Source organism: Perissodus microlepis, chromosome 17, assembly GCF_051167445.1.
Source record: "Perissodus microlepis isolate ML-2025 ecotype Zambia chromosome 17, ASM5116744v1, whole genome shotgun sequence".
Taxonomy (NCBI): domain Eukaryota; kingdom Metazoa; phylum Chordata; class Actinopteri; order Cichliformes; family Cichlidae; genus Perissodus; species Perissodus microlepis.
This window is the reverse complement of record NC_140477.1, coordinates 24327565-24343856: the sequence shown is the minus strand read 5'-3', so window position 1 is coordinate 24343856 and position 16292 is coordinate 24327565. Positions and strand designations below refer to the sequence as shown.

The 16292-nt window shown below is 38.4% G+C and overlaps 1 protein-coding gene across 1 annotated transcript; it reads left to right on the top strand.

The window, feature by feature from the left end:
• The first annotated feature begins 406 nt into the window (after positions 1–406).
• Positions 407–14046, top strand: LOC146369706 (desmoglein-2.1-like). The gene is made up of 14 exons (XM_084910476.1): positions 407–454; positions 704–829; positions 1491–1646; positions 2065–2203; positions 2662–2831; positions 3184–3318; positions 6048–6233; positions 7651–8204; positions 9156–9298; positions 10505–10726; positions 11639–11878; positions 12509–12642; positions 12854–13162; positions 13278–14046. The coding sequence occupies exons 1-14, from the start codon at positions 413–415 to the stop codon at positions 14037–14039; spliced, it is 3318 nt and encodes a 1105-aa protein (XP_084766602.1). The 5' UTR covers positions 407–412; the 3' UTR covers positions 14040–14046.
• The last annotated feature ends 2246 nt before the right edge of the window (positions 14047–16292 follow it).

Below are 16292 nucleotides of genomic sequence, written 5' to 3'. Positions count from 1 at the left end.
TCAAAGAACTTATTTAAATTTTACCATCGAAAACACTGAAAAAAGCTAAACTATTTATCCATTTATCTTTTTGAAAAGTAGCCTCTTCTCACGGAATGCCTTTGAAGTGTGCTTTAGGTGTGGATTACCTTTAAAATTATTGTGCTGATAAGACACACCTTTAACTCTCAAAAGTACATGCTGTACATGCTTGTGTTAAATAAGGACGCTAAATAGAAAGGGCCTGCACATCACATAGTGTGTTGGCAGCACATTGTGAGGTAACATCATGTTGCCAAGCCCTATAGAGGGACGGACTTAAACGTGATGTGGGTGTGTCTTTACATTATTACATTATTCGATTACATACAGCCCATCGGTTTGTTCTTTTTTGAAAACCTGACTCAACACATCCCAACGCGTCTCTGCACTCATGGCGGAGTTGAGACTACTGCTTCTATTTTTACTGGCCTTAGTGAGTATTCAGTCTTAAACTACTATCACATTAACATGCTAGGGCATCCTTCTTATTTAAAGCGACAAAACAGCACCATGAAGTGGTGCGGTCAGGTATTATTTATTTTACTGCCTAACACAGATTATTATTTATATCCTACAATCAAAGTTGGCGGTTTGCAGATAACACAGTGTAAGGAAAATAAGAAAGCCTCGCCCAGCGTTTTGTTGTAGACTGAGGGATTTAACTGTACTACTGTCATTACAGATGATGAGTTCTGAGGCTAAAGAGAAGAAGGTAAAGAACCTGAGGAGGAATCGGAGAGAGTGGATTCCTCCTCCTACAAAGCTGATGGAGAACATCGACTACACCCATTTGAAACACATTGCAAAGGTCTTCAGCTCATTGAAATCTTTATAGCATATACACATGTTATATGCACGTTATATTTTTAAGCAGTGGCTGAGTGGCTTCTATCACATCATTTGGTTATCTTCCACTACTTTAGGATTGCATGTCATGAACATTCCTTTAAAAAAGTCCAGTTGTACACACAGTTGAACACTTGAAAACAACCACAAGTCATAAGTTTGCTAATTATAGTTTAAAAACACCAGTGAAACAGGTGTCAGTGCAGATTTCCTATTAAAAACTAATTGTTAAAGGATTTGCAAATCCAATATGATCACAGTGATACATTTCAGGTGCAGACATTTGGAAAGTTATGCATATACTCTTTCTTTTCAATAGTAAAATTAAAAGTTTAGACATCATTTATGTCTGTGCAGTATCTGTTGTGCCTGCAGTGCTTTGGCATAGTTTTTGTATTATTACAAAAACAATTCCAATAGAGAGTGAAAAACAGTTCTTGAACACATACTTGCTTTTGCTAAAAAGTATAACAAGGAATATTTAAGAAGCACCCCAACCTGACATCACTGTCTGAGACTTAAGTTCAACTTCAATAGTAGAACAATTTTTTACATGTTTACCATCTATTTTACCAAGTCTTACTATGTAATTTACAGTAAATGCTCCCCCTGTTTTATTTCAGATACGCTCTGATAAAGACAAATTTGAGATAGTTCAATATTTCCTTTCTGGAGAAGGGGCAGATAAAAATCCATTTAACCTCTTTGTGGTGGACCGAGAGACTGGTTTTGTACGTATCACTGGTCTGCTGGATCGGGAAAACTGCCCATCCTACAATGTAAGTTTATTTTGATGTTTGTTTGTTCATTTTTTCTTTTCTGTTTTTTACTCTGCACAGTTTTCTTTCACCATTTTCTCTATTATGTAACACCAAACAATATCATGGAATTCCATTCCTGGTCTCAGCTCCACTTCTGTGAGAAACAGACCTCAGGGAACGTATCTTTCTCTCCCCTTTATACAGAAGGGCCCTATCGCACCAGATTAATACCAGATTGCAAATTTTACTCAAGAAAAGAAATGACTTTTCTTCAGTAAAAGTTGAACTTGAAGGATCATTTTTAATCTTAGGCCGTAGAACTCCAAGTACAATCTGAAATTCCGAAGTCATTAATATAGTTTCTATATATAATTGTATTACATATTAAAAGTTACATTTTAAAACTATCTCAGTCTGTCATTCACAATTTACACAGCTAACAGGGATCGCTAGATACAGGAATGGGACCACGGCAGAGGATAACATCCCACTGACTATAACAGTCCAGGACCAAAATGACAATGTTCCTTCTTTTGAGCTGCATACTGGAAACATTAATGAGGCAAGCGAAAAAGGTAATGATGGATTTTAAACATAGTTTTCTATATGTGATGGGGTACAAATTGCATTTTAGCTTTTATGGAGTTCTTGTGAGAAAATCCCTGAAATCTGTTCTCTTCTGAATATATTTCTTTAGCCTAGTAAGACTAGGAGTAGTGAGATGATATTGCACGAGCAATAGAGAGAGGGGAAGTCATGACAGACAGGGGAAAAGAAGAACAGAAGAACTCTGGGCTAGAAGCTTAACATTCCACAGATGACCTTCGACTTGCTTAGTCACAGCCGTCCGCATCATATTTACATCTTAAAAACGGTTAAAATATGTCTGCGTTCTATAAGATCCAGTTGACATTCATTTTGAGAATCAGCCTCTAACCTTCTTTTTTGTCGCATATAAACACAGTCTGGATATATTATGTATGTGAAAGTTGTTTGTCAAATTATCATGTTGAGCTGTTGTGCTCCACTGCAGGAACCTTTGTCATGCAGCTTGAGGGTAAAGACAACGATCAAGCTGGAACAATTAATGCAGAGATCTCCTACAGCATCGTCAGTCAGAAGCCAGAAGGCACAGGTCACATGTTCCATTTAGATGAAAAGACTGGAAAACTGTATGTCAAAGAGCCCACGCTGGACAGAGAGGTGAGGCTAGCAGTCACTGCACGTACAGCAAGACACATATATGCTTCTGCATTTTTGCACGAATTTCTTTCTTAACTTTCTTAATATATTTCTTAAATATATACATTTTGGTTCAGGCAATCTTTGTCAGGTACAATAAAACAATGTTCCTGGACTGAAAATGTAATTCAAATAAAATATTCTTAAGAGAGACATTGTGCAGATGTCATAATTGGACCATACCTCCTAAACGCGCAAAGGTGATTTTCTCATCGTGGAAGGAAAACAGGACTGACTCATCTTAGCTTAGTATGATTACAATTCTTCTGAAGTATTTGGATACAAGTCATGCGTTTTCACCTCCTTTTTACAGACTTATGACTCCTACAGCCTGGTTATAAAACTAACTGATATGGGAGGAGCAGCAAGTGGACTAACAGGAACTGGAACTGTAGCGATCAAGATCCTGGACATCAATGATAACATGCCTACTCTGGAAAAATCTGAGGTAATGAATATGGCCTTTACTTGTTCTTAAGGCATCCAAATTTATTTTTATATTATTAATCACTTTCAAAACAACTGTACATAGCTGTGTCTGTCTCATTATTTATGGATGGCTTAAGTTATGCACTTTACGTTAGTGGTATCAAGTGCGCTTTGGTGGCCCAAGCTGCAGGGAGTTTAGGAATATCCAGTAGCAGTAAAAGGCTGTTACTTCTGCATGCTACTTGTTCCCAGAGTTTTGAGAAGCAGTCGTAGATTCATTTCCATCTTCGTAGTATGAAAGTATTCATCTGCGTGTCAGACAAATTGTGGCAAAATGATGTTTAAAAAATTCTTGAACTGTGTTGGCCCATTTTGGAAAGCTCTGGAGTTTGCTCCTCTGGACTGTCTATGTAATTTAGACATAGCTTATGGATTTGAAAAGTAATACAGGAAGAAAGTTACCCTGCATTCTTTCTAATTGCCATGGGGTAAGTCCCTTGGTAGCAAAAAACAGTTTCAGTTGTTGATTTATTACTTCAGAAAATATTTCTGTCACAGTCTGTCTGAGGCAGATTGCATGTATTGTGAAAAGGACTCAAATGCAGACCAAAATAGAACGTGAAAAGTGACGTGGATAAACAAAAACAAGCCGTTTATTAAGGCAAAGGGTCTGGGTGAAACTAAACAAAAACCTAAACTGGGTGAACTAAAACATGAAAAACCTTAAACATGGAAAACTGGCATGGATACCTGGAAACACAATGTGGACTAGCAGACAACCTAACAAGGAATGACTGAAAACAAACGGACTAAGTACACACAGGAGGGTAATGACGGAAGTGGGAACACATGGGGAAAAAAGCTGAAAGAAATGAACATAACGACATCACAAGGGGAGAGTAAAACTAAACACAATGAACACAGGAACACAGGACCGCTTCAAAATAAAACAGGAAACATAATGAAATACAGACATGAGAACATGAACTTGACAACAAAAGACATGAAACACATAAAGGACAAGGAAGACTTAACACAGGGGTTGAAAACACAAGGGAATCTAATTAACACTTAGATAACCTAATGAACTTAAACATCAAAATAAACTCAAACTCAAAACGCTGGGTCAAAAGACCCAGGATCGTGACAATTTCTCTCCTGAGCTCAAGTTCAATATAGTTTTAATGTTTGCTTTGTTGAGCACGGTCCAATTTTCAAAATGGAAGGAGTGCATGTTTTAAAGCAGTGGTCCCCAACCTTTTTTGCGCCACGGACCGGTTTATGCCCGACAATATTTTCACGGACCGGCCTTTAAGGTGTCGCGGATAAATACAACAAAATAAAACTAGTACCGGTAGCGAAAAAGAAGATTTATTCATAACACACATGAAAAGACCAAGGAAAACCGAGTTAACAATAAAAACAATAACAAAATAACGCTGAAAACCGATAAAAACCCTGAAAACCATACATTTCACACCTGAGCCTCAACTCTCGCGGCCCGGTACCAAACGACTCACGGACCGGTACCGGTCCGAGGCCCGGGGGTTGGGGACCGCTGTTTTAAAGCATACTTACATTGTAATGTCATGCGAGTTGTTCATGTTGTTCCAGGTTACTGTTATAAACAGTTTTTAAGTCAGCTCTACCTTATTACTTATTATCCCTATTACTTACTCAGTATTATAGTGTACTAAATATGTAACGATGTCTGCTGTTCAGTTTTTATAGAGCATGCATCGTGTTTTAACTTTTAACCAAAACTAGCATCCAAGCCAGGAGAAAAACTTCCAAGCAAGACAGTATTAGTGCCTCCTGCTATGGATGAGCACACCATAAGCTCAGAGATTCCAACAAGCCTCTTACAGCCCCATAAACCCTGCTTCCGAGTACAAACTACACTGTGTTCGTTAAGGCTGTTGTCTTTAATTCTTTGCTCTAAAAATGCCCTAAAAAAGTCAGTGATCACTGTTTTATTACCACTATTAATCTGCAGCATGTTTTAAAGCAGACAAAGAGCGATTCAGATAACCCATTTACTTTGTAATAAATCAAGGGTCCAGTGTACACTGTGCGGGACAGGATTACCTGGGTCCTACCCTGGTGCCAGGCCTGTCAGGCCTGTAGAGTTGGAGAAATGCTTTAAGAATCTCATCAATCACATCTCATGCCTTCTATAATAGAAGCAGAGTCTGAGGATGAGGGGACGGCTCGATTTCATCTTTGTTTTTTGTAGATGATGTATTTCTGTTAGCTTCATCAGGTGGAGACCTGCAGCTTCCACTGCAGTGGTTCACAGCATGGCATTCTGAAGGATGGACTGATGGATCGCTTAACACTGGGGTTATGATAATTATTGGTGAAAAAACAGAACTGCCTATTTTCATTTGGTAAATACAAAACATCCTGTTTCAGAAAGACACTGAAAAAACGGTTCGTGAATTTTTGGCAGGATTTCATTTAATCTAAAATTAACAAGAATGCTAACCGTGAGAGACCACCTTACATCGAAAGCTATAGAAAATTTAAAAAGGAACTATGTACAGTTTATCATTTCATATAATTTCAATGTTTTTCTAGTCTTTTGTAAGCACAATGATAAAGAAAAAAAAGTACAAAAGTACAAGATGACAATAGGATAAGTTTGTGTTACTAAAATAATGTATTATTGCCAGGCACTTAACATCTTATTATTACAAAAACATTTTCATTATGGGGTGTATCTTTATCATGCTGTTCTAATTTCAGTATTCTGGCTCAGTGGATGAAAATGTTGACAATGTCGTGGTGATGAAAATCAAGGCTTTGGACAAAGACCAAGAATACACAGACAACTGGCTGACTCGCTTCACAATTTCCAAAGGAAATGAAGATAATCTCTTTTCCATTGAGACAGACAAGGAAACCAACGAGGGCATCTTAAAGTTGATAAAGGTATTTAATACAGCGGGTAAACAACTACTGAATGTGTCACCAAGTTTCAATATTTTCGATATTTCAGTAGCACCTTTATTAGTTTTAAAGGAGCTATAAAAGCATTTTCACCAGATGTCCGTCGCAACCAGTGTTGGTCAAGTTACTTGAAAACAGTAATCAGTTACTAATTACTGATTACTTCTCCAAGAAAGTAATCCTGTTACTTTACTGATTAAATATTTTCAAAAGTAATTAGTTACTTTATTACTTACAATTTTAAAAAAAATGATACACAACCAGAATATGTAATATTAGAGACACTATAACAAACACAATCACGGTTTAGTAGCGCAGTAACGCAGCATGCTTAAGGGAAAGTAACAGTACTCGTATTACTTTTTTTGCAATAGTAATCCCTTCGATCGTTACTTGAAAAAAGTAATCAGATTACAGTAATGTGTTACTGCCCAACCCTAACCCTGACCCATGCAATTCATACCTGCAAAGAAAACAAACCACAGATGCAGGGACACCGCGAAAAAAGTCTTGAGCACATGAAGAAAGGGAGGTGCAAAAAGGAATGGAAAGTCATGACACCAGCTGAAATCTGTCGGTACTTAGAAGCAATCCTGCCCGCCTATCTGATAGCCTGAATGTTTAAGTGAGCACTGCTAGGGCCATAATCAGGGAGTGGACAGACCATAGACCGGCCATGACCAGGTGCTCCCCCACAAGAATTCAGACAGAGTAAAAAGAATTATCAGCAGAGTTGTCCACTTGTAGAGAGCTACAGAAAGACCTGGAATCAGCAGGTACAATTGTTTTAAAGAAAACAAGTAATGCACTCGACCACTATGGCCTGTAGGCATGCTCACTGAAGAAAAAACATCTTGAAGTGCATTTAAAGTTTGCTGACCAACATTTAGGCAAGCTCGTGAGATCCTGGGAGAATATCTTCTGGTCTGCCGATGCCATATTTGGAGGTCAAAAAGCACTGCATATCACCACATATATATGTTATCACTGTAATATTATGGGTCTTTATATATTGAGCTGTTTGTATACAGTAGAGCTCTTTCTTAGATTTAGTATAATTTAGTTCAGTCTGTCACTGTTCTTATTGTAACTACATTTCTCATTTTTACACATAACTCAATACTTAAAACTTAAAACCATGAACATCTATAGTTTGATTTCTCTACACGTGTGGATTGGTGGATTGGTTGTTCTCAACATCTGGTGAGAATTTCATGACAGTAGCACCTTTAGAAATTGGTGACGTGTTCAATGTTTTACACTATGTATTTGTATAAACTCACTTCAAACGTTTTAATTTGCAGCTAATTCTGGGTTTGTTTCTTGAATGTATTTCATTTTTTTGTGTGTCTGTTTTCTCTCAAGTAACTCATTTTATCTTTTATCATTTATTTTGCAGCCTGTGGATTTTGAAGCAGTCCAGAAGCTTGAGCTTGGCCTTTTGATTGAGAATATTGCTCCGTTTGTGATTGGTAGTGCTGTACAGATGGATGTGGGTGTTCATGTTGGAGAGGGTAACCCTCTAGTTACTGGAGCTGGTGCCGGGGCAGGAGCTGGTGCTGGTGCCGGTGTGGGTGCAGAGACAGAGCTGGGAGTAGATGTGGAATTGGATGTAGGCGTGAGTGTAGATGTGGGCCTAGATCTGAAAGGCGAGGGGGATATAGGGTTGGATGCAGGACTTAAACCTGAGGTGGGGGCTGGCCCTGGAGTTGGACCTGAAGTGGGCACTGATGTGAAGCTTAAACCAGGACCAGGAACAAAGCTGAAGCCAGATGCACCAAAAAGCTACCCCATTAAAATATCAGTTAATAATGTACCAGAGGGTCCAGCATTTATACCTGACACCAAGATTGTTCATGTATCCGAGGACCCGAAGGAAGCACCTAAAGATGGCAAGATCGCTGTGTTTGCTGCCACTGATCCAGATACAGGAAAAACAGCTGAAGATGTCAGGTTTGTCAAATTACAGTAAAATCTGTGAGACTTATGTTCAGTAATTGAACAGTCATCAGCTTTTGACCTAGTCATAATGATCCAGTTTTCAGTAATTTCTATTAATGGCAAAGCTACCAATGATATGATTTATATAAAAATGTCACTCATCAAACACCTATTTCATTTGATCAATAATAATATAATGGCTAATGCTTTACATTAAGGTTTTCTAAGAACAGGCAGTAATGTGGTTAAAATTCATTACAAGATACTTATTAACACATATGTAAATATTATGTGTCAAAAAGACTATAACTGGTTAACTAAAGTATCAATGATGACATTTTTTAAACTTTACTAAATTATTTTTCAATTTGGTAACATTTTATGATTTTAGCTATAATATACAAGAAAAGTATCCTAGTGAAGTCAAGAAATAAATTAAAGTTTTAGAAAAATGAATAAAATAGAGTTTCTGTTGTTACTTGGTGCTATTTGAACAAAAATTAATTGAAAAAATTGAATAGCTGTATTTATCTTAATGAGGGCTCTTTCCTTACTTTTACTCTGGTAACAGCAAAAGTTGTCAATTGGTGTAATAATACATTAACTAATCGTAGCAGGTAGCAGGGGTAGCTGTAAAAACAATAAAACAATGATAACAGCTGTGTTCTTCTTAGCATTTAAAATATCTTTGATGGGTCTGTTTAATCCTATCAAGACACAAATTATGTTAATAATATAAAGTCTTTAATGTAAAGCATTATCAGGTATGATTATTATTTATTATAATTAATAAAAATAGTTAAAAACTACTTTGTGTTAGAGGTTTTTGTTTGTTTTTGAAGGTTTCATCTTTATCATAATGTTGAGCAGGTGTTTTATGTAAATGGAACTTTTACTTCACTGATGCTCGTTTTTACTTTACTGATGTTTTTTTTTCTTTCTTATATATGTTTTGCATTCCAGTTATGCCAAAGCTTATGATCCAGATAACCTGTTTACAATTGATGCAGAAACAGCTGAAATTAAACTCAAAAGGACACCAGACAGGGAGTCACCTTACTTGAAGAATGGTACCTATATCGCCAAGATTCTAGCTATACCCAAAGGTAATTCTCTTGTCAACACTAAGACTTCATTGCTGCTTCCTCCACTTCTTATATTTAGGTTTGAAGGTTATCTTTTTCCCTACTGAAGGATTTCATTTCAGTTAACTACCAATAAAATATTGGTAGCAACAACTTTTCAGATCTTACTTGAAAATTTTCATTGTGGAGGGCCAAGAATCAGGTATTTAACCTATCAGGTTAACAAGCCCCTAGAATTACTGGGTTGTGCTTGTAGCCAAGATATTTAAGGCAGTCAAAACAAATGTGTAACCTGCCTTCATATGAAGCCCTTATGTCATCAAACATTTTGGATTTGATCTTAAAAGCTTTTATTATCTTATTTCATATGATCAACATATAAGTGGAATCTAATTAAAATATTAGTTTCACCAGTCTAAATTGAACATATGAATAATTAGTAATGGATTAAAGGTCATCAGGGAATGGGAAACCGGAGGGAGACACAGCTGGGAGCATAACCAAACAGAGTCCACAGAGACAGTTCAGGAGGCCGACCCAGAAACTGAAATACTAGTAGAATTCAAATCAACAAGAAAATGTTTTAAAACTCTACAAACCTAATTCAAAAAATGTTTAGGTATAGTCCTGATGCATGCTCAATCATCCAGGTAAGGAAGTCCCAAAAAGCTGATTCTGTTGATCTGGACACTGAAAATGCTACGTCCACATGAAAAGAATCAACTTTTCAGGTGCTTAGGTATAAAGCATGTATATGTACCCATGACTGAAAATTAGAAAGTAGAAGGCACTTCCTTCAACTTAAGGAAGGGCGATTGTGGCTCAAGAGTTGTGTGTTCGTCTTGTAATCGGAAGGTTGCCGGTTCGAGCCCTGGCTCGGACAGTCTCGGTCAGTCTCGGTCGTTGTGTCCTTGGGCAAAACACTTCACCTACCGCCTACTGGTGATGGCCAGAGGGGCCGATGGCGCGATATGGCAGCCTTGCTTCTGTCAGTCTGCCCCAGGGCAGCTGTGGCTACAACTGTAGCTGCCTCCACCAGTGTGTGAGAGTGAATGAATAGTGGAATTGTAAAGCGCTTTGAGGGGTCCTGAAAAGCGCTAAATAAATGCAATCCATTATTATTATTATTATTAAATGGAAAGGTGCTATGTATACCAGTCCAGCAAATGGCAATCACGGCATTTGCTTCAAATTTTTACTGACATATTTACCGTATCTGCTTTTCAGACATGCCATCAAAGACAGCAACAGGAACAATAGCCATTCAAGTCACTGACGGCAATGACCACTGTCCAACCCTGACTACAAACCATGCCAGTCTGTGCTCTGATCAGAAATCTGTTTACATTACGGGCATTGATGAAGATGTTAGTCCCAATGCTGCTCCGTTCACGTTCAGAATAATACCTGATGGGACACAAGGCAGCTGGGTTGTAGAAGTCATCAATGGTAAGAAAATCTGGTTTGGGTCAAAAGAAAAAATGGAAACGTTTATTTTCGCCTCTGTCAGTACGCAACAGGGCGGCTGTGGCTACAATGTAGCTTGCCATCATCAGTGTGTGAATGTGCGTGTGAATGGGTGGATGACTGAACATGTAAAGCGCTTTGAGGTCCTTTGAGGACCAAGTAAAGCGCGATACAAATACAGGCCATTTACCATTTTAATTTTATTTATTTATTTATTTTTGCATTAGTAATTGTAGTACTAATTTTATTATTATAGTGACTTACCGTAAAGACTTAAGCCTTATCTATACAGTGGGGGAAATGAGTGTTTGATCCCCTGCTGAGAATATGCAAGTTTGCTCACTTACAAAGAAATGAGCAGTTTTTCATTTTAATAGAGAGAGAGATCATAAACCAAACATTTAGATTAAAAACAATTCCATAAAAGTTGATGGGCACAGTAAACACACCCCTAAACCTTGTGGAAAGCCTTCCCTGAAGAGTTGACACTGCAAAGGGTGGGCTAACATGATATTAAACTCTGTGGATTAAGAATGTAATGCCACTCAAGTTCATATGTGTGTAAAGTGTGAAAAGTTTGGGCAATATAGTGTACATTTTCAGTTACAATACAATAATTATTTCCTCTAATCCTATTACAGTGGCATCAATTCACCCTATTCTAATATCATGCAGTAAAATAAACTATCTGCTAGTTTACAGAAAAGAAATTTGGGCAAATTTTTATATGTTTTTACTAAATGTAATTTAATGTAATTGGTTTTTCCTTTCCAAAGTATTTGCTTTGTTTGAGGAGGCAGAATAAATCCTGAAGTAAAGTTAATTCGAAGCTTGAGTTGCAGTGCAGTGGAGGGAAATTGTCTTTGAAAACTCTTTGTGCTTTGTTATCTCCAGAGACAAGCGCTGCTATTCATTCTCATGTGCCACTATGGCCTGGACAACATAATCTCCAGGTAGAGGTGTTGGATGCCCAGGGTCTGTCTTGTCCAACCAAGGAAGTTTTTACGGTGAATGTTTGTACTTGTTTGGAAACAGAGGACTGCAGCCTGAGAACAGCAAGACTAGGAACTACATCATCTAAGCTTGCTGCACCAGCCATTGGCTTGTTGTTACTGGCATTTTGCTTACTACTATGTGAGTTGATTTTAGAACATCCACTAATGATACGTATAACAGGCCTAGTTGGGAAAAACATATGTTTAAGATTTTCAATACATATTCAGGACTATTTTGTGTCTGTACAGCTATTTATTCTAAAGCAGCGGTCCCCAACCTTTTTTGCGCCACGGACCGGTTTATGCCCGACATTATTTTCACGGACCGGCCTTTAAGGTGTCGCGGATAAATACAACAAAATAAAACTAGTACCGGTACCGAAAAAAAGAAGATTTATTCATAACACACGTGAAAAGACCAAGGAAAACAGAGTTAACGATCAAAACGATAACAAAATAACGCTGAAAACCGATAAAAAACCCTGAAAACCATACATTTCACACCTGAGCCTCAACTCTCGCGGCCCGGTACCAAACGACTCACGGACCGGTACCGGTCCGAGGCCCGGGGGTTGGGGACCGCTGTTCTAAAGTATTATTCAGTTCTATTTAAATGTAATACTAGTTCGTTGTATTTTTACCTACACTGAAAAAGTACTGTGCATAACAGAAAAAAGGTTTAAATACATGAAAAGCCCAAACTTTTATGCTTTAGTTTGAATCTTTACATTTGAATTTGAATGTTTTTATCTATTTTTTATTTGTGCAGTTATCCCATTTCTTCTGGTGGTCTGTCAGTATGCAGGGGCAGACAAAATCTTTCCTGACCAATTTAATGAGCTACCATTTCTCCCCAAAGAAAACCTCATATCCTATCATACTGAAGGCAGAGGCGAGGATAAGGTGGGCTTTCACGTTTGTCTGGGAAAATTTTTTGTTTTATTTAATGTGGATATGTAGAAAACAAACTGATTTTTAAGGAGGAATGCGATAGCTTGTCAGTCATCCCTGATTCAACTTTGTTTTAAAAACATGATTCTGAAAACTGAAATCAATGTCGTTTCGTACAGAAGTTGTGTTCAAAGATAATTTTTTCTTCTTCTTTTACTTTTAGGAAATGTCACTCCAATGTTTACCTGTTATGCTCCAAAAGGTTAAGATGGGACAGTCGTCAAATTTCAACAGGAAAAATTCAAACATAATGGAAATTGATGAGATACAAATCCGCAGCGAGCAGAAATATCAGGCAGCTGTCCAGACTGTAATGGAGGTTGACAATGCCTACACATTTTCAAGGGAATCAGTGAACCTTGGCAAAGGGCGTGCGTCATTCAACAGAAAAGTGATGGGTATACAACACACAGAAGCCCTGTATGAGGACATAGCCCTTCCTGATGCTTTTCTCAATGATTACTACTCTCAGGTACTATGGTATAATAGCTATACATGCAATTATTTGTCACAGTATCTTCTCTTTGGACTCCTGTGTAATGAAGCTTTTGATGCCACTGACTGTTTTGTTTATTTGCCTCAAACAGAAAGCGGCATGTGCTGTTCCTGTGGAGGATTCCCATTTGGAATATGATTTTGAGGGCCAGGGCTCCTCTGCTGGCTCTGTGGGTTGCTGCAGCCTTCTGGAGGATGACAATGACTTAGATTTCCTCACTGAACTTGGGCCAAAGTTCAAGACTCTGGCTGAGATCTGTATGTTTCCTACAATGTCCCCCAAACCCATATTGGCACAAAATGTTGCAGGTGCTATCAAAAGCACAGCTGATTTTGTCGAGCCAGTTTTTAGGAGCAGACAGGAGCACATTGTTGAAACAAAGCATGCAGACATAAAAACAGAAAGAGTAACGTCCAATACAAATATACTACAATCATCTGTCGGTACTGTAAGTACTGCCCGATCTATGACACTTCCTACCTCTAAGAGTACTAGTGTCAGACGTTCCTCTCATATTAGTCATTATGATAAACTACCCAGTCCAGTTCAGACTGTTTTACTACAACAGGAACCAATTTACTACACCAGCTCTGTATCACAACCCATACAATATGTAGTTCAACCACATCTACAGAACACACTTTTGTTAGTAGATGGCTCCAACGGAACCAATCGATTTTTTATCCAGGACATTGAGAGGTCAAGAAATCCTGCTAGCCACAGTGTTCCAACCAGCCCCATTGCTTTCCTACCCATCAGCCCACCTATGCCCCTGGGCTCTACGGAGGATAGGAAACTAATGCAGCTAAATGGTCATTGTATGCCGAATAAGGATAAAAGTAGTCAAAAGTAGGAATTAGGAAGGGCAGTTGGAACCAATCTCATCTCAGGGCATTTTGACAAGAGGTGTTATTCTGGTTAAAGAACCCTTCAGAGTGTGTTAGATTTGACAGTCCAGTATGCATCATAGCCTACAAGGACATCTTCTTGCCAAAAAACAAACAAACAAAAAAAAGAGTTGGTGGTGGTGGTTGTTGTTGCAGTATGTAGACACGTGGAGTACACATGGGCAGATGTGGTTAGGACCATTCAATGTTTTAAGAGGTTTGTGATGGTGGTAGTAACAAGGCAGACTTGTCCAGACGTGGTTGATCAAATCAGCATAACACTGCATAAATCTTCCATTGGTGTAAACAATGGCTGTCAGTAGCTGTCAACTGTATTCCAAAAACACATGAAGGAGTGGTAGACTGTGTGAAAGTCAGTTTCAAGCTTAATAATTTGGTCATATGATCAACAACAGTATTTAAGCAAAAGAAATAAATAATACTAGTCACATCAAATATAGTAATATAAAAACCTTGCATCACAATTGCATTCATGTGAAAGTTGACACTGGAAGTTGGCTCATAACATCAACCTAAATCTTTTTTTAAAGGCCAATCATGTTCACTGCAATTGTGCTCATGGGAACGAGTGGTCCCCGAGCAGGAATACCATATTTATATGAGTTGTTCGCACTAAAGTAAAAAGCACCATCACTTCATGCGGATACCCTCTCGGCGCCAGCTGCGGTTGCAAGGCTGGAGCCGAACAAAAAACACCCTGATAACGACTGTGTTTAGACTGTTCCTTCCCATTCCATGCAAGGCCATCTGGGTTGGCTGGAAGACTGTTTACTTAGCCTAGCAGGGCGAAGGACACTGTCTCAGCTGAACTCTGGACACACACATACATACATATATACACTGATATGCACACACTCATCCCCCATCCCTTTCCAAACGCCTTCGACGCTTATTCCCTTCCGATGTTGACGGTGGATCATGGAGACCAGCGCACGCAGGCCCGGATGTACTGTCTAATTCGGCTGTCTCTCACCCTTTACCCACCCCTGTTGCTTGTCATGTGTTTCTTTGGTGTATTAAGAGTTTTTTTTCATGTGCTATGTGCAGAGGTGTTTTTTTCTGTTCTCAAACTGATCTCCCTGTTGGAGCTCAGTCTGGGGGGAGTTATTTTTTTCTCCTTATCTTTCCTCATGTGGTGCATTTTCCATTGTTATACCTCTCTGACCTGTCTTCCCCATGTGATGTTTTGTGTAATGTATGTATGGTCGGAGGGTAAGATGGCGCCGCCATTGCGTGCAATAGGTTGGCAGCCTTATGAAATTTCCCCTTGTGGGACTAATAAAGGTATATCAAATCAAATCAAATCAAATATCAGAACGAGTTCATCTTGAACCTGAAGCTTAGTGAAAATGACAGTGAACCCAGTGGAGTGTTGCTGAGCTAAAATCAATAAGCTTGATTGATTTTCCACTCTGTAATGCATGCGCAGGATAAACTGATCCCAAAAATATAAATGCGGGGGAAAAGGTGTGGTGATTGTTGCATTTAGCATGCAAAGGATAGATGGATGTTTCTTGAACGCAAGAGTTTGTTTTCTCATTATGTGATAGTGCTCTTATTTAACAGGGAGTCAATGAATATAGGACAAATATGATCTCTCTTTCTAGTCTCTGTCAGTACTCTCCAGCTTATGAGCTATCTACTTTAAGGTGCGCATTTGAGAGTCAAACCAGGGAGTCAAGTACGTCTGATTTGAGGCTCCCTTTTTTCATAAGAGCTACAGTATCCAGAGTTATAGGCAATGAAGATGTAAAATTATTAACAAAATAATCAACCTCTGTGGATTAGCGTTCAAGTAGCTGCTCTGCACTCTGTTGGCACAAGGCACTGAAGAAGATAAGAGCAGATGAATGATATCTTTAAACTTGGTAAACTGACTGCTTCTTATATAGCGCTTTTCTACTCTATCTGAGCACTTTACACAACTTGACTCATTCACCCAGTCACGGCAGCACTTTTTTCCTATGCTCTTTCTCTGTAAGTCCTTTCTTTCTTTTTTCATACTCAGATGGATGCATGAGAGAGCAGACTTGTGAGACGTATTGCTGCAAGTGTACTTATATTTTCTTTTATTAGAATATAAGGGATTAAATGTTTAGTTAAATATCTTTACATTGACCAAAAGAGGAGTTTCACTGCTCTGGTTCACTTACGAAAGTAATGTAAAATGAGTTTGATATTGTCTTAGGGGGTTGTCT